The sequence below is a fragment of the Camelus bactrianus genome, chromosome 7, assembly GCF_048773025.1.
Source record: "Camelus bactrianus isolate YW-2024 breed Bactrian camel chromosome 7, ASM4877302v1, whole genome shotgun sequence".
NCBI lineage: Eukaryota > Metazoa > Chordata > Mammalia > Artiodactyla > Camelidae > Camelus > Camelus bactrianus.
In genome coordinates, this window is record NC_133545.1 from 46,016,161 (window position 1) to 46,042,758 (window position 26,598).

Consider the following 26,598-nt stretch of genomic DNA (forward strand, 5'->3'; position numbering starts at 1 on the left):
ATTAATAAATTTTTAACAAATGCAGTAATGGTATGTTTTAATTCCAGGTGGAAGTCTGAAACATTTAGTGCACATCAGTCTGGCTAATACTGAATTTACAGACTTATTTAAATTAATAGCTCTTAAATAAACTACATAATTAAATGTTATTAAATATATCATAATAACTATAGCTAGCAATTCAATACTGCACAATATATCTAAGATCAGTTATATCTTGAACTTTAAACAAGCTTATTTTAAAAAATCACTGTTGATACTGTAAATAAATAATGTAGATCTGACACATAATTTTGGTCATGTTAGTTTGCATGTCAGTATTAGTATTTAACTTTTTCAGAACAAATTGTAAGTTCTGTGATAGAGTAATTAAAAGTTAAAATTTCGGGTGGGAAGAGATAGACTGGGATTTCAAAATTGTAGAATAGATAAACAAGGTTATACTGTATAGCACAAGGAAATATATGCAAGATCTTACGGTAGCTAACAGAGGAAAAAATGTGACAATGAATATATATATGTTCATGTATAACTGAAAAATTGTGCTCTACACTGAAATTTGACACAACATTGTAAAATGATTATAAATCAATAGAAAATGTTAAAAAAAAAGTTAAAATTTCACTAAACTACTTCCAAATGTCTTGGTCAAAGATAAAATTGAGTTAGCTAGTTTTATTGTAGGTTTTAATTTGGTTTAAACACTGCCATCCTAAAAATCTCTAAATTTATCAAAGGACTAAATGGATATTTTAGTAAAGGAATACTTAAGCTTTCTGATAAAAATTGGAAACATTAAAACTTCTTAGAATCTAGAATTGGCCTCAGCAAAGTCTGAGTATGTGTATGTATATTTCTTGTTACTCCAATAATGAAGAAAACACAAAAATGCTAAGAATTGAGATTTTTGAAAATAGATTCCTATATTGCTGACTTTGAAAAAAACTTAAATTTCCAAGATGTCATTAGTTTACAGCCAATTGATAATAAATCTGCTTCAAAAGATTGCATTTTAAAGCTATTGATACTTGCAGTTTGACTTCCGTGGCTTATTTGCAGTTTTGTTCTTTCAACTTATCTATTGAGTCCTGCCAAAGACCAGTGTGCCCAGGTGCTAGAGAGACCAAAAAGCAATTTTGAAAGAGAAAGATTAACAATTTACAGTAATCTTAATCAATTAAAAAAGCAGATCTATAAGAATGATATGTACATTAACGTTTTTAGCCATTATCATAGTTGGCAATAACTGTAAATACACAGCTGGGCTGTTTTTTAGATGGTCTGCTTAGGTGATTTGCAGTTTCTGAAAAAAAATGAGCGCTATTAAGATTCTGAAAGTTTTTTTTCTTTGAATTTTTTTAAATTGAAGTACAGTCAGTTATAATGTGTCAGTTTCTGGTGCATAGCATAATGTCCCAGTCATGCACATACGTATACCTGTTTTCCCATTTGAAAGTCTTTTTTTTTTAATCTACAAAATTTTAAAATTTGGGTGTTACAAGTAAATCAGATCTGGTTCTGGTTAGTTGTTTTGATGCTGTTTGTTTGGTCTTAGAACTGTTATGACTCTGAATTTACAGGCTTTTGGAAAGACAGACCAAGTTGCACACAGTATTTTTCCTGTTGATTTTGCTGCTTGTATGAGAGAGAAGATAGAGTTCTATAGCTAGTTTTTCACTTGCCCACTTTATATATTTAAAGCCTTCCCAAGTCCTCAAACACCTAAAGTTTTAAACATAGGAATACATAATTATTTTAATGATGTCCATCAGATAAATCTATAGGGAAGGGACTTAGAATCCCCAATATTTATAACTGATACAGTATTTTTACATGTAAGATGTGTTCCAGTTTTCATCGTCAGGAGAGCATGCTAAATGTAAGTGTATGTGTATGATGTAGAACCTCTTAGAGGAAAAAAAGTTAAAACTTTGACCTAGGTTTTTCCCCAGCCCTTCTGAAACCTGTGTAAAAATAAAAATGACCTGGTATGTAAATGAACAGATGGTTGGTGGTTAGGGGTGTGTCAGAGTCCTGGTGTGCTGCCCTCTGGTGGACGGTCTGTCCTGATAGCTTAGGTTTTGCACTTGTTTCTATAGGTCAGTCTTAGGCAGTTAATTAAAGAGCTTAGTCCTTTAACACGTTCTTAAGTGTTTTGAAAATGCACAAGCTTTTATTTCAACATTTTTACAAGGTGTTAAAGTCTAAAGTCCAGCCTACTAAAATTTAATACTAAAATTTGTACTGTACAGGTTGTTAATGACAGATTTGGTTTGTGATGGTTTTTCTGATAGTTAAAAAAGGGTTAGAACATTTTGGGGAGTAAAGGGGTTTGGTATCTGTGTTATAGAGAAAGTCTGAGGGCAGGTAGATGTGCTCTGGTTACACTTGAGCGTGAGTACTCTGCAAAGTTGAGAGCCTTTTATACCTTTGGTGTTCAGTGCTCCCTCTCCTTTTGCCTATGTTAAACTTTTTTGGCCAGTCATATCTATATACTAAAGAAGACCAGGAGCTCTTCCTTTGAGAGACTTGTGTTCTCCATGGGCTTGGATATTATTCGTCATAGGTAGTGTGTTTTTGTGTATAATCACAGTGAAAGGGTATCTGCAAAGTCTAGTATGGTTACATCTTGGAAGAAAAGAGTTGAGTTGCCTTGGGTGAGGAATGTCATAAATACTTGGATTAAACTTGTCTACCTTCTTTGTTTTCTTGCTACATAAGAATTTTTCAATTGCATAAAACAGAATTTTGTACCGATTCTCTTGCAAGCAATAACAATTATTTGCTTATTTTATTTGATGATACAAAATGTATTGGAAATATAAACACTGTGGATTGTATAGCTCTACTTCTGGGAAACAAGGCAGCTAAAAACTCTCTACATTCTTCAGACTCTCAGGTGTAGTGGGATTATTGTAGTTACTTAAAGTTGATGATCATGACCAGTGTTAGAACTGGATAATGACCAACTGCATCTTTCCCATTAAAAAAAAAAAACACAAATCCAAAGATTTGCCTTGGATAAGGGCTATATCCAATTAGCAGTAATATGAAATAAAAGTGTTACTGTAGAGATACCCCTATATCCAAAATATACTACTTTTAAAAGTTGAGTCCTTTTATAACACCTCTTCTTACAGGTATAATTCACTTAGTGATGGTGACTTATGTGGAAAATAATTATTCCACCATATAAAACACTGTTTGATCCTGAAATTACCTCTATAAACAGAAATAAAATTCAGTCAGTTTTGCCTTTGAACATCGAATATACAATTCTTAGATCAGTTCTGTCCTGTTGAAAGATGTGAACTATATATGTGATAAAACTTTTCTAGTAGCCAGTGAAAGAAGTAAGAAGTAACAGGTGAAATTAGTATATTCTACAACCTGATCTCAAATTTTAATTTTCTAACATGTGATCAGTATAAAAATTATTGAGAAATTTTATACTCTTTTGTACTGTCTTCAAAATCTGTTACATGTATTACACTCAAGAACAGTTCAATTTAGACTGGGCTAGCCGTGTTTCAAGTGCTCAGTAGCCTTGTGTGGCCAGTGACTATTCCATTGGACAGAGTAGTTTTAAGATAATACAACTTCCAAGAGGGAAGATATGGCTCAAGCACTAGAGCACGTGCATAGCGTGCATGAGGTCTTGGGTTCAGTCCCCAGTGCCCCGTCTAAAATAAGTAAACCTAGTATCTCCCCCCCAACAAATAACAAAAATAAAATAAAATAGATTAAAAAATAAAAGATTTACCAACTTTTCAAATCATTTGTTACAAAATATGGTGAGTCTTGCTGGAAAAAAATGTAATGGTATTTATAAAATTAGTTTAACAGTGGAAAAATGTGGGAATGATTAATTTTCAATGTGACTCAAACATATTAGAGATTTTGTATCTGAGTACTTTATTCCCTTGTGACCACCCTCATTTTCAAGGAATATATGTGTAATTTGCTATCTTGTGTTAATGTTATACTAGACTTTTGAGTCATATAGACAATGAGTCTTTTATTTAAATAGAAACTCTCCCTCATGTTCAACTGCATGTGTTTTCTGTAGTTGGTTGAGATACTCGTGGTGACTTTTTTGATTAAAGGCACATTTTCACATTCTCAGTATGATGACTAGAGAAATCTTTGGTTATTCAGGAATCAACAATCAGTTTGTACCCTATTAATTTAACTATTTTTCAGAGTATTCTGTCATCTTGCTTTGCACATATCCTAAGGAAGTTTAAGAGCTTTAACTATATTCCTCCCTTTAAGGGACATTTAGTCTCCTACAAGAGAGATGGCAGTGCATAGTTGCAAGCATTAGTAATAAGAGCAGCGCATAGAAGAACAGTCAGTTTTTCCTGGACTTGACCAACCCAGTACCCCTGGGTTCAGTCAGGTTTCCATCCATACACTTACAGCTGTCTGGCTGTTCTATGTAGATTAAGATGATAAGGTGTGTACCTTTAAAAGATACATACCTCTATTTTAGTTAAGGGGGCCTGGATGGTGCTCCTTTGGAGATCTGGGAGCTGGGGGATGACAGAAGAATCGCCTTCGATTCTCACTTGGAGCTGTAGTGAGCCTTTTGTTCCTTTGTTTAAGCAACGTTGAGTAACATATGCCCACTATGAGCCAGGCAGTCTGCTGAGCACTAGAGTATACAGTCATGAGTGAGGTAGAAACAACTTTGCCTTCATGGGACTTGCCCTGCTAAATAGACCTCAGTGGCCACCAAACTGTGTGTGAAACCACATTTCCCCACTGCATCCCTAGAGGTTTGGATTTAGGAGGTCTGTATGGGGGCCCTGGAGTCTTCGTTTTAAGTAAGCCCTCCTGGTGATTCTAATGTAGGCGTTCCCTAGACCACACTTAGAATGACATCTCTCTTCCTGTACAGTTGAGGGAAAACATACTTTGTCTTCTTTTCCTTTCCTCTGTCCAGTGTTGAGTTCACTAGGATCTGGCATCCCCATTAAGTGTTCGAGCAAATGCGCTTTTCTTTACAGAACATGTGACCTCCTAACTTCAATCCAGTAGGTGGGATTCAGTCTTTCACAGAGATTCTAAGCCTGAGGTCTACCCGATTCACTCCTAAATTTCAACGTTGTTCCCTCCTTCCCAGTTTTACTGACACTTCTTGAAGACTGTTGTGAAATGCCTACTTTGTTCTGCCAGACTGTAAAATCTTTGGAGGGGAGAGAGAACTGATGTTAGGGAGCTGGTTAGAATTGTTGGACTGATAACTGTTTTCTCTTGATTAATCTTATGTTATACTGCAGGTTGGAAATAATAGCTTATTTTCCCCTTAACAGTTAGTAACGTTTATTTTATAAAACACATAAGCAAAAAGAAATTGAAAACTGCTTGTGCTTGTTCCAGCCAGAGCTCATCAGTGTTTTGGTGCTATACCACTCCTCTTTATTTCTGTTTGCACATTTTTTCTTCTTCTGCATGGGGACATTTTTTCATTTCTTTGGTAAAACACACATTTTAAAATGAGATCATAATCCATGTTTTGTTTTGTAATGTGCTTTTTTTTTCAATGAACAATGTTAGGAACATATGTCCTCATTAAACGTTACACATTTAGAATGTCTCGTGAGTTTTTGTTGTATATATTGTAATTTATTTCGCTAATCCCTTTTTGTTAAACAGTTGTGTTGAGGTATGATTTATACAGTCAAGTGCATCTTTTTTAAAACCATGGAATACAATGAGTTTTGACAGCTAACATACACCTGTGAAAGCACAGCCGCAATCACGATGTGGAACACTTCTATCCCCAACATTATGTAAGTTTTTGGTGCCTTTTTTTTCTTTGCACTCATCTCTTTTCCTTGGACATCTGGGTTCTTCCTAGTTTTCTCTATTTACAAACTTAAAACTAAGTTTTGGAGCCTGGTACAGCTTTACCTAAGGAAATGATGTAAGAAAGAGAATCCTTGAGTTAGAGGCTGTGCTCCTTTCTAGTCAGGGGATTTGATAAGAGACTGCCAAGTCGATGATGAGGCAAGGTTATGCGAATTGACGCTTTTCACCAGCAATGTGAAACACATCGTTTCCACTGGTATTCATCTCCTTAGAGTGTTCTGCTTCTAAAAAATTGAGGTTGACCTTTTAAAGAGCTAATTCTTAACTGTGTAAAACGAGGAAGGATTGGTATAATTACAGTATTGAATATTGAAGTTAATGCAAGTAACTACTGAATTTGGCCAGGGTGAGCAGGTTCCTCGCTGGGCGTAGCCTGTGTTGCTTGGGCACAGCTGGAATGGAGATCTGCAGCCGGTGCAGAGTGCCCCCAGGTGGCAGGTTGAAAAGGCTGCACCATACTGCTCTGAGTCCACAGGCTTGGCTCTTTATTTAAAAATGACCAGTTCACATACGGACCATGTATCCCAGTTCTTCCTGTAAGAAAGCCAGGCAAAAAGGAACATGTTACCAGTGAGACTTGGTTTTTCTCTTCCTGTCTTCAGCAGATGTTAGCAGTGTTAGATCATAATCCAAGCCTCAGCCTCTTTATGGAGTAGAAAAGCAGTGGGTGGATTCTCTTGATTTGTGTAAGTGACGGTAGAGAGAAAGAGGAGAGACGAGCCTTTTGTGAGAAATAAGGTAAAGAAAATGAACACTTAGGACTTACAGATAGTTTGGAAGGTTGCAGATCTAATGCACATGTGTGTCTTGTACTAGGACTCGGCATGGAATGACAAGCTTCAAGTGCCTGGGTGCTGGTGTATACAATTTTCCTAATATCTTGAGGCAGTTAAATTAGCTGAGTTTCCAGCATAGTTGGAATTGGCTTCCTTTCTTGGTATTAATATGTAATCTCCATTTAATGTCAGTAGTGACCCTTGGTATGAAAATTGATGTATGGTTTAAAGCTTTGGGCTAAAGTGAAAATTTTGCCAAAGGTTAGCATGTCTTTGACCTTTTCGGTTTAACATGCAACCTGTAATTTTTCTGAATCTATTTAATATGGTTATGTAATTGGTTAGATTACATTTGAAATCAGTAAGGTTGAATATAGTTAAGAGGATAGACTTTGGAGCTGCAATGTCCAGAACTGTTTTCTCATGTTTTCACTCGTGAGTGGTGTGTACTTGGACAAGGTCAACTGTGCTTTTGTCTCCTACTCTGTAACATGCTGACTGTGAGGTTGGATGAGATAACAGACACTGTCTTAGGCAGCTTGGACTGCTATAACAAAATACTGTAGACTGAGTTTTTTTTGTTTGTTTGTTTGTTTGTTTGTTTGGTAGACTGGGTTTATTTCTCACAGTTCTGGAGGCTGGAAAGTCCAACATCAGGATTCAGGCAGATTCTTAGGGTTCTTGGTGAGGGCCCTCTTCCTGACTTAGACAGATGCGTTCTTGCTGTGGGTTCCCCTAAGCGTTCTTCAGTGTGTGCCTGTGAAGAGAGCCCTGGTCCCTCTTCTTAAGCAGTTATCCATTGTGGGGGCTTCACCCTTATGTCCTCATGTAAGCCTAAATACTTCCCAAAGGCCCCACCTCTGAATACGATCACTTTAGGGGTTAAAGCTGCAACGTAGAAATTTTGTGGGGAGGGGGACATAAACATTCAGTCCATAACAGACATAAAACATTCTCTTGTTTATATTCTTATTTATATCTGGTGTCAAACTTTACTAGGAAAAAAGATGCAAATATCAAAGACGGGGAAAAAAATCTAGTAATCTAAAACTTGAATCGAAAATTTGGTTGACCTGTGTTTTTGGGTTCTACATCTGTGGATTCAACCAACTGTGGGTCAAAAATATTTGTGGGAAAAAATTTCCAGAAAGTTACAAAAAGCAAAACTTCAATTTGCCTTGGGCCAGCAACTATTTATATCTCATTTACATTGAAATTGCAGCTATTTATGTAGTATTTACATTGTCTTAGGTATTGTTAAGTATCTAGAGATGATTTAAAGCATATGGGATACTACTCATTTTATATAAGGAACTTGAGCATCGTGTGGATTCTGGGATCTGAGGAGGTTCTGGAACCAATTCCCTGCAAATATGGAAGGATGACTATAATCAGCATGAACACATGGTTTATTTCTCTTTGAAACAAAATGTATATTTTCTAGCTCTGGTCCAGGAACAGTGATCAACCCAATAACAGTGAGCACCCTAGTGACCAGATTATGTCTCTGTAGTACTTGTGACAAAAAGGAACCAGTGCTCAGTGTAGATAAAACTGGATAAGATGGGGTAGGTGGGAAGTGTGCACGTTGAACCTGGATTATAATAAGAGAAAGCAAACATCTCTCAAAGATTACTGGAGTCACTTTGAAAGATGCAGGATCAACTCAGAGGCTTCCATAGACTAGCCAAAGATTGGGAATTTGAGCCTCAAAAAGAATTAATGTGGTAGAGGTGGGGCGGGAAGGCGGTATAGATCAGTGGTAGAGTGGATGCTTAGCATGCGTGAGGTCCTGAGTTCAATTCTCAGTTCCTCCAACTAAATAAATGAACAAAACCAGTTCCTCCATATAAATAAAAATATAGATAAATAGGTTTTATCTATCTATTTATCTATCTATCTGATTACCCCCTGCCCAAAACCAAACACAGAAAAGAAAGTTTCATCAAGAAAAAAGAATTAATGCAATGGATTGATACACACAAAATATCTATGAACCCATAATGACGCTGAAAAGAAATAAGCATTTGGTCATCTTTGGACAATGCCAGGGGACCAAGTCATTATTCTGAAAAGTTTAAAATAATAATGTCTTTGATCTCCTGGAAGAAAAGATTGAGATGCGGATTTGCATATGAAGCAGATTTATTTTGGAGATGATTTCAAGACGCAAGCATGAGGGAATGGGGAGAGTGAAATGGGAGTTTAGGACAAGCCAATGAAGAATACTTTACTGAGGTTGCCATAAGGAAATAGGACCTTAGAGAAATGTACAGAATGCCTCCCAGGTGGAAAACTGGAGCATTTATCTACTGGTTTCCACATTTCCCTCCATAAATCACAGATTGTCTTAAGAGTTTCATTTCTTTTCTGCTTCTGGGCTGTTCTAGAGCTCTGCTGAGGCTTTGGAGAAAAACCTGAGATAAAACAAAGATGCATAAGGTGTGTGCTTAGGGATGGAAAGATGTGGACAGCTTCAGTGTGCTTGGACTGTCCACACAGCTATGGATGAATCAGGTGAGTGAGGGGACGTGAAAAGGGGTCCAAAATCATCTGCAGAAGAAGAGGAATCACTCATCCTGCCTTCACTGTACTTACTGTGGATCAGAGTATCCAAATGCTTGATAAAAGAAAGTTATTCCTTATGGAAGAACTCCAACTAAATAAAAAAATATGGAAGGCATGATAGAATGAGAAAATCTGTTTTCAACCTTGAATGAAACAGTAGATTTAGGCAATGGTCAGTAGTGATTGCAACATCCAGGAAGACGACCAGTGATAACATACTTTATCATGGAAGTACAAGACTCCCCCAGGGATAGATTATTGTCTCTCCCCAAACAAACAACCAGCAATGAACAAAAACAAATCAAATCTTCAGATTTAATTACCACTTTTATAGAGGTCAGAGTAATATATTAAACACCACCATGGGAGTGTAATTAGCAAAATCCAGACGGTGAGAAACCAGAGGACAAATGACAGGTTTTGTGTTTTTTATTTTCCAAATAAGTTGCAAGGATAAAAAGGGAAATATGTAGTTACTGAGACTAGAGTCCTACTGAAGCAACTGAAATGCATGGCTCTTTTTGGATACTGATTGAACAAACTTAAAAAAATGAATTGGTGAAACCTGAAGTCTGACTAGATATTTAATGTGAACATTTTGTCTGTTGTTAAGGACTAGAAATAGTATTTTGGCTACTTAAAGAATCATTTTTAAAGGGATATAAATGTAAAAGGCTTAAAAATGACAAAAAGTTTGGTTTATAGTTACATTCTGGGAGGCAGGCGTTGGGATGGGAGAGGAGCACGGTAACTTCAATTGTCTGGTTCTAATTACTTGGTGAAATAGGTTCGTATATGTCTTATGCTTTGTAATATAAAGATATTACATATCATTGTATGTCAAATTCAACATGACAGTTATTTAAAATGACACAGGGGATGCAATGGATAAACCCAGAATGAGTAATTGCACGAGATTTATGAACTGAACCTACAAATAAATAGCAAGAAAACAGAGTGAAGGGAAACTTTTATGTCAAACAGACCTAAGAGACATTGTACGTATGTGCATCTTGTTGGGATCTTGATATGAACAATCAGCTGTAAAAACATAGTTATTAGGCAATTGGAAATAAAAACAGTGGTTATCTGTTATCAAGGGATTTTTGTTAATCATTTCTAGGAGCAATAATGGTGACACAGTTATTTTTAAACAAAAAAAGTTCCTTTTGTTGGTATTTACTGATGTGCTTCAGCATGACAGGCCATGTAAGTGGGACTTGTTGGTACAGGTGTGATACAGATAAACAAGGTCAGATGATCCTACATGATAACTGAAGCTGGTATGGGCTTATGGAGGTTGATTTTATTTTTCTCATTTGATGTCGATTTGAAAATTTCTGTAAAATCAATTTAAATCAGTTCCTTTTATTACTAAAAGTCTTGAAGATGCCTTTTGGGGTCTACTTGAGCTTCTCTGTTGATTTTTTATCTTGTAATTAGATGAAGTTTTAATAAATTATGAGTACTCCCGCCCTTTATGTTTAAATTTATTTATTTTTATTTTTTATTGAAGTATAATTGATTTGTAGTCTTGTGTTGGTTTCAAGTGTACAGCAAAGCGATTCAGTTATACATATATACTTCTTCAGATTCTTTTCCACTGTAGGTTATTACAAAATATTGAATATAGTTCCCTGTGCTATATAGTAGGTCCTTGTTGTTTATTTTATATATAATAGTGTGTATCTGTTAATCCCAAACTCCTCATTTCTCTCTCCCCCGCATCCCGCCCTTTCCTCTTTGGTAACTATAGTTCCAGTTTGTTCTCTATGTCTGTGAGTCCCTTTCTGTTCTGTAGATAAGTTCATTTGTATCTTTTTTGTTTTTAGATTCCTCATATAAGTAATATCATATAGCATTTGTCTTTCTCTGACTTCACTTTGTTGAAAATTCAGTACTCATTTTTTTATCATAACTATTTCAAGCATAGTAAGCATTTTTTAAAGGTTAAATGAGAACTTAAACTTCACCCCATTTCACCATTTTCTCTGTTTGGGGGGAACCCTTAAATTCTGTATGGTTAACTTAGATTGTTTTCAAGGTTTTTAATACACATAAAATAGCACAAATGATTGAATCAGCATTTTCTTGGTTTTTGTTCTCTAACTTAAGATCGTTAGAAATGTTAGTAGCTCCTGGATAGCAGATCTGGGTCTTGTTTTCTTCCCTTTCTGTATATTATAACAGATGTTAATTTAACTATCAGTTGAGTGCTTCTCAGGTGCCAGACACTGTTCCAGGCTCTGAATGTAGCAGTGAGTCCTTCCTGTTATGGGGTGTGATCCTGTACTTCTAGGTGTGTTTTAGGAGGAAGTGAAAAACTGACTTAATTTGCTGATAGTTAAATTGAACTGTAATTATTTGGTAATCACATGGTAGAAACAAATATCAGTATCCATTTTCTTGACTCTTAAGTATTAAGAATCAAACCTAAATATAACCTAATTCTAAAAGCTTAGATGGGAGATAAGAACTCAGAAAACAGGTGATAAAACACTTGATTAGTACAGCTGAGTGGGGGAGATTTTCTCACCTACCTTCCTGCTCAGAAGTTTGTGTTTATGAGCTGGTTGGTTAGAATTCACGCTTTTGCTTGGCCTCTTTTAGTGCTGAGCCTTTTGGCTTTTGTACTGATAAGAGTGTGGAACATGGGGTTAGGAGCCAGAGGTGAAACTGCAGGGTTTGAGAATAGTTACTGGGTAAGTGTGAAAGAACAATTCTAGATGTCAAACACGAACTGTCTGAAAATAATCCTAAATGAAACTTGAGAGAATCAGATAATGGAAACTGGACAGCCGTTAAAGGGACATAATTATTTTGGAGTAACTTCTGATAAGTAAATGGGTATGTTTAAAAAAAGTGGGGAAAACATGGCTAATGGGGTACTTCTAATGTACCAAAAATGGTATCCGATTTAAAGAATTCCTTGGGAGCCCTGTGAAGTAGATTTTTGTTTTGTGATAATTCCCTGCTAGCTGACCTGAACTCTATATACACGCTTATGTGTGTGCTATTGGAAAAAATTTGGGGTAGTATATATACCCAGAAAAGTGATGCCAGTGGAGATGAATACTTAGTTTCTTAACACTGTGCTGCTATTTCTTAACTGTCAGATGCTTGATTAAGACAGATTAGCAACTGCAAATGTATAGTAAATAATTCTTACTTCCTTGGTTACCCAGGGTAAATATTTACATAATGTGAGTAACTTTTCTGCTAGCTAAAGCAAGATATGGCAGTTCTGAAATCTGTGTTTTAGAAATGTTTTTATCAGGGTCTATCTTTCTAAGGCTTTTATAGAAAATACAATATAAAACTTATACAGAAGGAGAGATACAGTATGCATCCTGCAGCTTTAACAATTACTAGTGCATGAGTTATTTTTGAAACAGATCCCAGACTAGCATTTGTAAATTCTGAGACTAGGTGGTGCTTGAAAATTTTTTTCTTAAATTGACATTGCCTCACTATCTCTTTGATACACTGTCCGTGGTGATTGTGCTTTGTTTTACTGTCTCACAAAAATAATGTAAGAATGCTTTTTCCTTCACCCTCTATTTTATGATTACAAACAGGATGTACCTGAGTTTGGTTAATCTACATTTTTAGTGTTTCCTAAGGAACAGGCAGTGTCTGTGGCGTTTATTTGTTCTTGTGCTTTGGGGTGAATGGAAAAGACAAAGGACTAGGCTATGAATCTAATCTAAGCTGGTGTTTTGCCCTGGTACTTAAAAATAAGTGGATTATTTGAACCAGAAAGGGAAATTAACTGTAGTTCTAATTCTAGAGGTTAAATAATGTAATTATTTCACTTGAGATGTTGTGCCTAAATGCTAGTCTCATTTTTAAAAAAAAATAGCTAGTTGACTGTAAATTCCTTTCCCTCCTAAGGGTGTGACTAGTGTGAGTATCCGTAGTACAGTCTCACATAATTCATGTGCCTTCCTTCCTTCCTTCCTTCCACCCCCTCTCCTCTGCTCTCTCCCTCTGATATCATTGAGGAGGGGGTAGAAGAGGAGATATATAAGACAATAAATTTTTATTATTTTATGAAATACATACTGTGTTATATATGTGTGTGTGTGTGTATATATATATATAGGCATTTGAACTAAACTGGGGGATTTTTAATGTTTTCTGTACCATAGACTCCTTTGGCAGCCTGAAATGTATGGCCCTCTTAGGATGCTTTTTAATGTATAAAATAAAATACATATGATTATAAAGGAAATCATTTATTTTGAACTACAGTTGGAAAAATGTTAAAATTCAAAATGTGCTGTTAACGTAAGTGACAATTGCTAGCAACACAGCTGACTTTCTCAGTAATGAGTGTACATGATATTTAAAGATCTGCAGCAACTTAATGTGATAGGAAAATACCTGATTTATATTAATGTCAAAAGTACAAGTCTTGTAATTCTACTGTGGTTTGATGCCAGCATTCAGAGTTGAAGAGGGTGCTAAATTTCAGTCAGGGGATAGTGAAAATAAATATGTGATCCCCACCCCACAGCCCGCCCCTCCTATCCAAGTTCCTTGAATTCTATCCATGGACCCCTTGGCTGCAATCTCAGATTAAGAACATCTGGACTAAGGCTTTGTTTGTGTTCTGGGATGCTTACTTTGAGGCTAAAGGATTTGAACTTAGAATACAGTTATCAGATGAAATGTTTTTCAAACATTGTATCTGCCAATTTTAGTGGCTTTTAGAGTAAACCATAACAATCCAATGATGCTAGATTTCCAAATGGTCTCAATATGAATCCTGTGATTAACTTTGTCTCCTTTTTCCTTCTTGGACTGCATTTTCTTTATATATATTGGTTTGTAGTTAATATAAAATTAATATTTAGTAGTTTCTAAACATCCATCTTGGCTATTAATATCTTTTGCTTTTGTGTTTTTTTTCTTTTAAAAAACGTTTTAATTCTTCTGCAGGATTCGGAAACTTCAGATACGAAATATCCCGCCTCACTTACAGTGGGAGGTAAGAATTTCTTTATTTAAAACTAAGATTTCAGTATCTAAGCCTACTCTTAGTTTTTCTGAAGGGGTTTCTCCTTCTCCCACTCTTGGATGTTCTAGAACACAAAATCCTTCTCTTTTATGGTCTGTACCTTGCAGTGGGCTTTTCTTTATGAGGGTACACCATATCTTTTAAAAATCTGCTCTTTGAGATAAAGTTGAAACAGGTACTGGGGTAATTGGGTAAGCTTTTCATTCAGTCACATCCTAACAGAATCTTGTTTGAGATCTTTCTGATGGCTTTTTAAAAATTTTTTTAAATTTTTATTTTTTATTGAAGTTTAGTCAGTTTACAATGTCATGTCAGTTTCTGGTGTACAGCATAATGTTTCAGTCATACATATACATTACATATATTTCATTCTCACATTCTTTTTCATTATGGGTTACTACAAGATATTGAATATACTTCCCTGTGCTATGCAGTAGGACCTTGTTGTTTATCTGTTTTCTATATAGTAGTCAGTATCTGCAAATCTTGAACTCCCAATTTATCCCTCTTCTCCTCACTCTCCCTTAACTGTACGTTTATTTACTCTGATGGGTTTTGCTCGTTGTATTTAAATATGAAGTTCTCTCCTTGGCAATTTTTTAAAAATAAATAACCTGCTTATTTTATGCTTTGTTTTAAAATGTTACTGTGCTTTCTTTTGCTCAGATGGTGGCACTATAGTGATTGTATATAAACACAAACCTTTTAGCACAATTGAATAGCCTTTATCAGGCTTACATGTTAAATAGCCTTTAACATGTTGATGATGTCATGGTGAGAATTTGAGACCCCAGTGGTTGAAAAGATAAAAGGAAAAGTCTGTTGACTCTTCTAGATGATAGAACCTGAAAGTTCTTAAAACCTACTTTGGAAAAGGTGGTACAGGGAAAATTGCTCAGCTTTTTATGTGTTTTTAATATAAAAATCAAGAGTAACTAGCTTTTGTGTGTTTCACATTAGTCTTGCACAGTGATATTTGAAGAGTCACTAAACCAGGACCTTCATCAAAACGCAAAGAATGGATAAAAAATTTCTTTGGTAATGAGTTAAGGAAGCTGGTCTGAGGTCCAGCTAGTAACAAATCATTTATGCTCAGAATATTTTACAGAGCATTTATTTTCAGAACAATAGTATTGAGTTTAATCTTTGTAGGAGGAGTTGGTTCTTTGGTCTATGCTGAATATTTTTCAACTTACATAATGTATATTTATTTATTTATTTATTATTTTTTTGGAGGAGGTACTGGGGAATGAGCCCAGGACCTTGTGCATGCTAAGCATGCACTCTACCACTGAGCTATATCCTCCCCCCATAATGTATAAAAAGTATACTTTTGTAGATGGAAACAGTGACTTACTAGATTAAACTCAAAGAATTTTCTTGTTTAGATTAACATTTAGTTTAGGGAATTTAGTAGCTTGGAGGATGGGTCCCTGAATCAAGTGTTAGGGTTTCAAGATTACTGGTTTAATCCTCTTTTAACATGGGCCATGGTAAATGTGATTTTCTGTTTGGGAGCTGTATCTGATGCAATATTGCTGTCAATGAAATAGTCAAATGGTGGCAGCCAATTTTAAGTATGTGAATTATTAGTGCACTAGCAAATCACCTGCAGGCAAGAGGCAGTTTCCTTTTAATTCATTTATAGTTTAATCTCTTCAAATTTAGGTTGCAGTGGCTTATCAAGCATTGCTTGCTGTATTTTTGGTGGCTTCTCAAGCTTGTAGTTTGTTGCATTCTTGCTCATTCTGAGTAAAATTTAATCTATGAGAATAAATTTTTATTTGCCGTATCTAACTTTTCATTTTGCCCTCCCATAGTCCTGTGAGGTAAGATGAAGTTGGTGACATTATCTCCACTTTCAGATGGGCCAGTATGGGCACACAGGATTTAAAGAATTAAGCAAGAACACTGACTTGTAAGAAGCGTGGTTGACTTTTGACCCCTTTACAAATTTTTAAATAGTTTGGAATATTTATTAACAAAAACAAACTTACTGAGGGCTTATCAGGAGTAGGATGACCTGTTGGAATATTTCTTTCCTTGAAGACTTGAATGAACACTATCTGATTTCCTTTTGGAGGAGGCACTTTGTATAACATTTTATTTGTGCATGCTGAGTGTGCTGGCTGTCTTGTGCCAAAGCCTTATCATAGAAGATGATAACTTTGCATTTGTAGGTCTGTGCTCTCTTAATAATGGAGGGATTAGACTTTGAATCCACCTATTAATCTTGGAATCATTGAAAGTGGAATGACCAGACATTATGTGCCTCCTGATTGGATGCAGTAGGTAATACATAGCAACATAGGTGAAATATTCTTATTAAAAAAAAAGATTTGACTGAATTCAATTTCAATCTGACTTTTGAGTTTACAGGAAATAATAGAAGATAGAAGCACAAATTAAATGCCATGAAGAAAAAAGTAGCCAAGTCCAGAGCATGGGACAAATGACACTGTCTTACTAATCAAGTGATGGCATATTAAAAGGAAAGGGGATTGTTACAGAATAAGACCTAGGAAGAAAGCATATCCCTATACTAAGTTATTTGTGAACCATGTAAACAGCCCTTTGAAGCAGCATGGAGTATCTAGAAGAGCCTTAGAGTTTTTTGTATGTGGGCTTTGGAGTCAGACTTGGAGTTGTATCCCAGCTTCACTACTTACTAGTCTTCTGAGCTCTGAACCTGTTTTTAAAATTCTGAGAGTCTCATTTTCCTCATTTCTAACATGAGGATGATAATAGCCACTTCACTGGGTTGCTATGGGCATTAATAGGATTATGCACGCTGAAGCCCTTTAAAAATGCTTGGTACATATAAGTGCACACTACAATTTCGGAATGATATAAAAACCAAATTTATTCCCCCCCAACTTTAAGTTCTTAGGCTTGAATCACTCAGATCCAGCCTGTAGCACACACACAAAAACCACTAGGTATCACCCCAGGGGAAGCTACACAGGTGCTAGAGGGCTGGCTGCAAGAGCCAAAGGGGATCCCTAGGTAGTGACTGCAGGCAGCAGCTACTGCCCAGAGGGCTGAGCAGGGAGGAAAGGGGTCAAGGGAAGAGGCTGAGCTTATCGGATCCTAGAAGCTTGAAGGAAGAGCTCTGAGTAGCTGAGACTGAGTGAGGGATGCTCCCTGGCCATGGAGGGTGCCTGGGATCGGGGAAGAAGGGATGTAGTGAAGCTGGTTCTGGGAGTGCCCAGAGCAGCTGGAGACCATGGCTGGGAGGATGACGCTGACTCGAGCAGAGGATCTGTGGGAAGGAACATGCGCTGTCTGCGCTCCTGCTTTCTAGTCTTCCTCTAGTGCCTTGTGTGTGTGTGTGTGTGTAATAGTATCTCATCATCATTTTATTTGCACTTCCCTGATGAAGATACTGATGTAGAGACAGAGATATGGACACAGATATCCTTGTGTGTGTTTGTGACGTACTTAGTCAATTTTTTTGGTCTGTTGCTTTTTCTAGACTTTTATTTATTTATTGTAAATTTGAATGTGTTATTTTGGGTAAATATACTGCAATTATCTTCTCTAACTCAGACATACTTTTCACTCATAGCAGTGTCATTTGACAAACCGAAAGTTTTTAGTATTAATGTATAGTATAATTTATCAACTTTTAAAGAAATTTTTGACTATCCCAACTCATGAAGACATTCTCCTGCACTTTCTTTTGGAAGCTCCATAGTTCTGTATTTCATGTTTTAATGTGGAATTCATCTGTAATATTTATTCTTTTCAAATTTCCACATGGATACCCAGTTTACTCTGTTTATTGGAAAAATTATTCTCCCCAAGTTCACAGTAATGACACTTCTGTCATAAATCAAGGGATTATATATGTATGGGTCTTTCTTACATAACTAGTCTGTTTCCTTGGTTTATTTATCTATTACTGCATCTTTACATACTGTTAGTCGCTATAGCTTTACAAAGCAGAACATCCACAGAAACCAATAGGGAACGGCTGGCAAAGGAGCCACAGAGTGCAGAGTCCCAGCCCCAGCATCACAAAGTTGAAAGATGGATTTGGAACTGAGAGCTTAATATCCAGTCAAAGTTCTATCCCAGGAGTGAAACTTCCTCCCTTGTCCTACCAGTCCTCTTACGAGGCATTTTCTGTGAGGTCATGAGAGAAGGGACAGAGTCTGGAACCATAGCAGTAACAGTCCTGTGAGGCGTTGTATAAGATCTGTAATTGGATTGTTAGTTAGCTTTATACCACTGTGACACTTTTATTTTATATTTATATTTCTTACTTATTTCATCTCTGTGCCACCATATACTGACAAATGATGCAAGGAGATTACTCCCTCATTCTTGGGGTGGCGTGTCTTGCATGCTTTGTATGTCATGCAGGGGTTAAATGATTTCCAGCCATTTAGTTTTGGGTGATGGTAAAGTGTGCTTGTGGACTCTGGACTGGCTCAATGTTTTCGCTACATAAGTGTTTGGGCAGATACAGATATGGGGAAACTAACTTTTGGAAGGCCCTGCTGCTGGAGAGTTAGGTAGGTTTGGTTTTTCCCAAATATGTGGACTGTGGAAGGGAGTTAGAAGCAACTGTTTCTTCCCCACCTCCTACCCTCTTGCCTGAGGCACTTGAAGAGTGGATTTTTGGTGTGACCAGACCTGGAAGGGCTCCTCTACTGAGAGTCCTGATGGTTGACTGAGCTGGATGCTCAGATGCCCTAAGGGAGGTAAACGTGTGTGTGGAGGATTGGAAGGCGCACCTTCTGCAATGGGGAAGAGGTGAGGGAGGGTTAGAGCCCCAGCACAGCACTGACTTTAAACACTTCTGAGAACACTTGTCCTTTTGTCCTGTTCAATGTCTTAAATTGGCCCCATTTCCTCAATTTAAGGGGTGTCTTTCTGCATATAAAGAGAAAGGCCTTTTCAATGAGAGTTTTCCTTAATCTTATTATCTTAATTCTACTTTCTCATCACAGTTACAGGTACTCATAAAATGTTAAAAGGGATACCATCCCTGAAGGGAAATGAAAAACCCATTAAATAAGTAAATGAAGTGTGTAGAGTAAAGGGCAAGTTAGGTTCTCATTTTGGGGTCATGTATTGAAAGTAGAATGATATTTCCCCAGAGTCAGCTGTCTGGCTAGTGGTCCGCATTGTAAGGTTCTGCGCGCTGACATGGACCTGATTTTGCCCATGATGGAGTGACTTTATTTTCTGAGGCAAACGTTTGAATATGTGATCAGACAAGAGCTTATGGGGAATGTACTTTAAAATTACAGCTTGCTAGAAAATGCATATATGTTGGCTTTGCCTCAAGGCTGAATATCAGGTTTTTCCTGGACTTAATTGAGGCGAGAGGATGAGTATCTTGGGAAGAAACTCTGAAGAGGTTTCCACAGTGTAAGATCCGTTTCTGCCACGTGTGTGTCTGGTGTGACTGAGTAAAGGAAGTGGAAGCTGTCTCCTGGTCTAAACATAGGGAAGTAAAGGGGAGCTCTTCAAACTAAAGCAGCCTCAAATAGCATTCAGTCTTCTCACGTACCAGTGGGTTGGTCTCTGGTTCTTGACGTGGAAAGAAAACAACCAGTACACTGAACATGAAGGCCCAGAGCTACATGTTGAACTTTGCAATGTAAAATACTGTTTGCTTTTTTTCTCTCAGAGTTATCTAAATGATTTCTCTTTTGAAATTCTTTTAGGTTTTTCTGCGTCAGCTTGAGGCAATTTTTGGAAGTAAGTGGATCTAGTAGGAAATCTTAAATGTCTTTTCTGTAGGGCCATAAGATTGCCCTAACAAGTGGATCTTGTAGGAAATCTTAAAAGTCTTTTCTGTAGGGCCATAGGGTTGCTATTGAAAATAGTGCCTTGTTAGTTTGAACCTACCTCTTAGTAACCAGTTTGAAGAAAGTTGACTTCTAGGGTATAAGGAGTATTAGAAAGCCTTTGCTTCCTTCATGATTAAACAAAGTTTATTCTCTGAATTTGGGGGTAGGGAGTGTGGCATTAATAGTAAGATGTTATAGGAGGAGGCAGAAGTTCCCGTAAATGTAAATTACACTCAAGTCAGTCACGTTCAATTTCTGGTAGAAGGGCTAATGCTTTAGAGAGATGCCCACATTTCAGACAGTAATGAAAAATATACTCTAACAGATAAGGTAGTGTCTCAGAAAAACGACATCCTCTTGTGAGATGAGGCAAGGACTTGTAATGGAGAAGTGCTTAATGAGAGTGAGTTATAGAGGTCAGAAACGTCCGTAAGATTGATAATGGCTTCTTAAAGCTGGTAACATCCCAGTGAAGTCTGAGTCTACGTGGACTCTGACTGTGGTGGGGAAGGCTGATGACTGGAGACCTCCCTGGCTGCACTGCAGGGAAGTAGGAAACAGCAGTATCGTTATGCTAGGTGCTGCAGAAGAAGGGAGAGCAAAGGAGTCTTTATTTAGAAAGAAGGAAGGAAGCAACAAAGTAGTGAGGCCATGTCAACTAGTCAGGGGCGAAAACAAACAGTAGCATAGTTTAAATGGCCCAAAGAGCCTTCATAGTAAGTCGTGATGCGTGTGTGCTGAGAGTTAAAAGATGACCTGGGAAACTGGGGAGAGGTGGGGTGCCTTCCGAGTGAAGAGACTTAGGCAACGGCCTTGGAGTCTGTAAGGTGAAGTCCCCAGTGAATCTTGATGTTCTTAAAAACACAAAAGGGGGAGGATGTAGCTCAATGGTAGAGCGTCTGCTTAGCAAGCACGAGGTCCGGGGTTCAATTCTCCAGTACCTCCATTAAAAAAATAAATAAACCTAATTTCCTCCCCCCACAAAAAACAAACAAACAAAAACACTGCAGGAGCTGTCATTCATCTTCATCTGACTGAGTGCTGATTCCTTTTGGTGCCCTGGTCAGAAGCTGTACGGTCCATGATGGGTGTGTGAATGAATGCGAAACAGAAATTGATTGAGACTAAAGCTTTTTAAGTATAATCGACAGTGTAAAGCTAACAACATGAGGTACTTTAACTCAAGCAGAAAAAGATACCTGTAGAAACAGTGGGGTTGACGTTAACCATGAACTGAGCAAGAAGTCACAGGAGGCATTAATGTTAAATGTTAGGAATAACCCATTTAAAATCTGCCTTTTGTAGCAGACTTCTTGGTGCTTAAGGTAGTAGCAAAAAAGTACTCTAGGTTGGCGATTTTCAAACTCTTCTCTTTTCTTCAAGGGAGATGGTATGGCAGAAACCTGGTATGTGAACATAGAGTTATTCAGAGGTAGCACAGAACCTTGCCTGGTGATTCCCTCTTTGGCCCTGGGGAATCCCAGGGAAAGGTGTGATACTGTGGTTTATAAGAAATAAATATTGGGTCTTTATCTTCCTTTTCTGACCCAGAGCTCCTAAAATCCCTTGAAATTTCCTAAGTGATGAGAGTGATAAAGGGGTCTTTTGATAATGATGTGACTTTTGAAGGCTGAGAGCTACCAACCAGGTGATTAGAGGGTTGAAACTTTGAGTCTCATGTGTGCTCCCCCTACCCTCACCTCTGGGGAGGGGAGAGAGAGGAATTGGCCTCTCCCCAACACCTTGCCCCATGCATCTCTTCCATCTGATTGTTCCTGAATTATCTTCTTTGGTAAAAAAACCTGTGATTAAGTAAAATGTTTCTGTGAGCTGTTCGAGCAAAGTAATGGAACCCAAGGAGAGGGTTGTTGGAACCTCCTAGCTGTAGCACAGGTGACCGGAAGCACAGGTGATCCTCCTGGGCTTGCTTTTGGCCTCTGAAGGGTGAGGGCAGTCTTGTGGGGCTGAACCCTTAACCTGTGGAATCTGATGCTATCTCCAGGTAGTGTCAGAATTGAGCTGAATTGTAGGACACTCATCTAGTGTCTCAGAATTGCTTATTGGTGATGTGGGAAACCACGCTCCTCTGCACATTGAAACTGGGTCCAGGAAACCACAAGAGGAGGTTTTGTTGGGACTGTCTGAAAATCACCAAGGCTTCAGTGAATTTGACTGTGAATAGTTGTTAGAAGTAGTTGGTCTCTATCAAATGATTTTGAAGGAACTTAACAGGCAGTTTGAGGAGACCATTGACACTGATAGGGGATCCTTCTTCACCATGACCTGACTCCGAGCACTGGCCAATAAAGAGCTGACACTTGCTGAGCACTAAAGTGCCTGGTGCTGACTTAACTTGTTTTAAACATCTTCACAACAGTCCCATGTCCCCATGTCCCCACTTTACAGATGAGGCAGCTGAGGTACAAAGAGGTGAGGTAACTTGTTCAGGGTCATGCAGCTGGAAAGTGGTAGAGTTTCTGCTCTTAATCAGCTTACTCAGACAGGAAACTTCCCCCCAAAGGTAAATTTCTGTTTCTTGTAATTATCTTCATTTGTTTATTTTCCACATGCCCCTGAAAGTTTGACAGTGAACCCAGTAAAGACTGGATCCTTTCCAGGTCTGGAAGAAATTTGTGGTTATGAATGATAAATGGGCTTGGACAGATTATTTGATCAAGTTATTGGTAAACTCTTCCGTTTAGAGAATTGTGGACAGTAGAGTTCTTCATGCATCGTTGTTCTGGGATGGGTCAGACTGTGCCTTGTTAGAAAGATCTAGTGAAGGTATTTGGGGAATACCAGAGCTTCCCTATGACTCCTCAGTGAGGGGTGTGTGGGGCAAGTGTTTCAGGTCCTTATCTGCTACCTTCCTGTGTTGACCATGCCCTTGCACTTGATGCCTGGACTTCTGTCCTGAGGCTCATAGTTCTTCTGAGATGGTCGTCTAAAAGATCTCCATGCCCTTTATTTAAACCTTTTATTATGAAAAATATCAAGCATAAACTAAAAGGCTAATATAATGACACTCAATTTCAACTTTTATCAATACATGGTCAGCCTGTGTTTTTTATTTATAATTCTACCCTCCTCAGATTATTGTGAAGCAAAACCTAGACATGATATCACTTAATTCAGTAAATAATGAAAGCATCTCTAAGAGATAATGTCTCTGTTTTAGTTTGTTAGGGCTGCTATAAGAAAACCTTACAAACTGGGTGGCTTAAAGAACAAACTTTTAATCTCTCAGTTCTTCTGAAATCCAGGTGTCAGCACATTTGGTTCCTGCTGTGGGCTGAGAGGATTTGTTTGAGGCCTCTCTCTCTTCTGATAGCTCCTTGTTTGTAGCAGTGTAAATCCAGTCTTCATGTGGCGTTCTTACTGTGTGTGTCTGTGTCCAGATTTCTCCTTTTTATGAGGACACCGTCTATACTGGACTAGGGACCACTCTAATGACCTCATTTTAACTTGGCTACATCTGTAAAGACCCTATCTCTAAATATACTGAGATACTGGGAATTAAGACTGTATCATATGAATTTTAGGGAAGACACAATTCAACCCATAAATCTCTTTAAAAAATTCACATATGAGATTAATAATAACTTTCAAATATCAAATCTAACCATTCATAATTCCTTGATTATCTTTTTAAAAAATGATGTAAGGATCCAAACAAGATCTTTCTCAAGATATTTAATCTACAGAGTCTTTTTTTTTTTTTACAATGTAGTGCACTTTTTGAGGTTAGTTTATTCTGTAGAATGTTCCGCATTCTTATTTTGCTGAACTGTATCCACATGTGGTCACTTAACATGTTCCTCTGACCCTTGTGGGACTTGGATTAGACTCAAGTTCACTTCGGGTTTATTGGACGAGACAAAGTAATAGATGGTGATGTATTCTTTCACCAGGTGGTACATGATGTCTGACTTTGTGATGTGAAATGCCACTGATCATTGCTTAGATTCATTGTTGTGAGGCTGTAGGGTGGTGATATTCTAATTCTACAGTTTCTTCATTAATAAATAAGCTTGAATGCATTGATTTCTTCATTTCTTAGCTGGAATGCATTTGTAAAGAGGAGTTTGTGATCAGATATTTAATTACTGTGAAGTACAGTTTACAGAGGAGAGAGAGGAAAAATACTTGGTTCTTTCCACTTACTTACTACCTTATAAGTATTGTGTGCCTTGGCATCCTACAGGGTGACCAGTAAGTTTTTTGGTTTTTTAAGCAATGAGTTTTTGTGTGTGTAATTATGAGCTCATGAGTTTAAACCTAATTAGGTTTCAAAATTACTGGAATCATTCTTAGTGATACTCAGATTATCCTATCCTGAGAGGCCTGTCAGGGTCCTTTCGGTTCTCCCTCAGTAGTTATAGCTTCCTTGGTTTTGGTTTAAGAAGTCCCAGATTCATCTTGTACATTTCCTGTTCCAAGGATGGGAATCTGCCCTTCGTCCAAAAAGCTTAGTTTCTGGGAAACTAGAGAGATAGTATGTTCATGCCCCTCTCGGGACCACATCCATGGGTATTTCCTTGCTTGTTCATTTTCTTGGCAGCATTTATGCCCTCACTTCTCTCCCTGCAGGTTTTAGTCATGGCTACTCTTGTGTATTATTCCCCAACATGTGCTTTTCCATTTCTAAGGGTAAACATTTCCTTTATTTACTCTTTGTTTTTTCTCTCTTGGAAATTCCCCTTGTTTTTACTGGATTTTTTTTTTTTTTTTTTTTTTTTTTACTTGGAAGCAAACATTCACTGGAATAGCCGTTGATCTTAAGGTGTCTAAAACCAAACTTTTTCCCTCTTGAATCATTGCTTTGCTTTCTCTGAAATTTAATATTACTTAGGTCATACAGGTTTAGCCTTGAGGTCATCCTCAATTCTGTCTTCCTTTTGCTCTCTGGCCACTGGAACCAGGTGTCCTTAAGGTCCCTTCCCACTCTCATCCCATGCTTCCTTTGGTGTTCTTTCCTGTACCCCTGGCCACCATCCTGTAGAGGATTCAGTCTTAAGTCCACCATTTTAAGCATTGCTGTGTATAAATGGAAAAAAACAGCATTGCAGGCACAACCACCCAATGAGGGTGACTGTAGAGGGCTGCTGTTGTGTGTTCTCAAGCTTTAAAACCATTTTTAGAAGTGTCTGAGCATGAATTTTAGGATTCTGATGAGTGCCAAGTTGTGAAATTGCTCTGTCAACTTCATAATCTGCAAATGGGTCCTGTAACTCTTGAAATGAAAGTAATCGGTCCTTTCTGTCTGAGTTACATTAGACTCCCCACAACCACAGATTTCTTGTGGTTGTAAACGGGAACGGTCATAAAAAAAAGAGGTCTTTGGTTTCAGTAGTATTCACCTGAAGTCATGGGAGATTAAAGAAATAATTGGTAAGTCTCTGTTTCTGATTTGTATGCTTCCAATACTGCTTCAAAGTTCAGATGGACAACTAGGAATAAGTGATCTCGTGAATGAAGACTGAGAGGAAAAGAAGTTAACTACTTGGGTTGGGAAATAAAGTAATAGTTACCCAAACTTCAATGCTTCATGGCCAAATAGCTGAACAAAGTAGCTTTAAAAAACTTGTTTTAAAACTTTAATCTTTTTTCTGCCTGGGATCGATCGATCTTTGTTTTCAACTCTCAAGTGCCCTCAAAACACTTACCTAACCCTGGCTGTTTTTCTGTGCCAGATGGTACCCTAAATATGAAGTAAGAGGTTTATTGGCTTGATTGAGAACATTGAGAGAGAGGACCTGTGTCATTTTTATTGACAGCATTTCTGGTATCAAATACATGATGTCTTTTTCAAAACCACTTCTCTGACCCTCCAACACCACCTAGATGTCTTTCCATCCAATTCAGTTCTCACACTTAACTGTTGGATTTAGCGTCAGACTCCACAAGTTACAGGTTCCATCTCACAGGACTGCCTTCATCTCAGAGGCAAGGCACAGCGGGATGCCCAGGCTACGCACCCATCAACTTTAAGATTGGTGGTCAGAAAAGCTTGCAATACTCTGTCAGGTACAGATAAGTTACTAGATAGGAAATTTCTCTTAGCATCCTTTAGAAGAAAGTACTGAAATCCATTGACGGTGTCATGCCAATCAGATGCACTGGGGCTCCTGAATTGTTCATCCTAGAAAAAGGGACTCTTCAGGACTCAGGACAGTACATGATAGAGATTTGGGGCGGGGGAGTGGGGAAGATGTTAATCTTGCTGGTTTTCTTTATGACTCTATCTTGTTCTCGATGTCTTCCTGCCCACTAACTTGTTACAATAAAGTATGGAACTAAATTTGTTGGAAAATCAGCATTTTTTTGGTATATAGCTCTTTGAGTTTTAACATGTATGTGTTTGTATAATGCAGTCACAGTCAGGATATAGGATAATTCCATCATGCCAAAAAAACCCCACATTATATCCTTGTGTAGTCATATCTACTCCACCAACAACTGAAGAGTTTTTTTGTGTATATAATTGTTTATAAGAAGCCGACAAACTGATGTCCAAGGTGGCTGTACCATTTTTGCATTCCCACCA

General features: G+C 37.6%; 1 protein-coding gene across 3 annotated transcripts in view; it reads left to right on the forward strand.

Annotated features, from left to right (window-relative positions):
• IGF2BP3 (insulin like growth factor 2 mRNA binding protein 3) overlaps positions 1-26,598 on the forward strand; it is a 121,891-nt gene that overhangs the window by 21,482 nt on the left and 73,811 nt on the right. For all 3 annotated transcript variants that reach the window (XM_074367346.1, XM_074367344.1, XM_074367345.1), the window contains exon 3: positions 14,166-14,214. In XM_074367346.1, the coding sequence (XP_074223447.1) occupies positions 14,166-14,214 (49 nt within the window). The remainder of the gene's footprint in view (positions 1-14,165; positions 14,215-26,598) is intronic.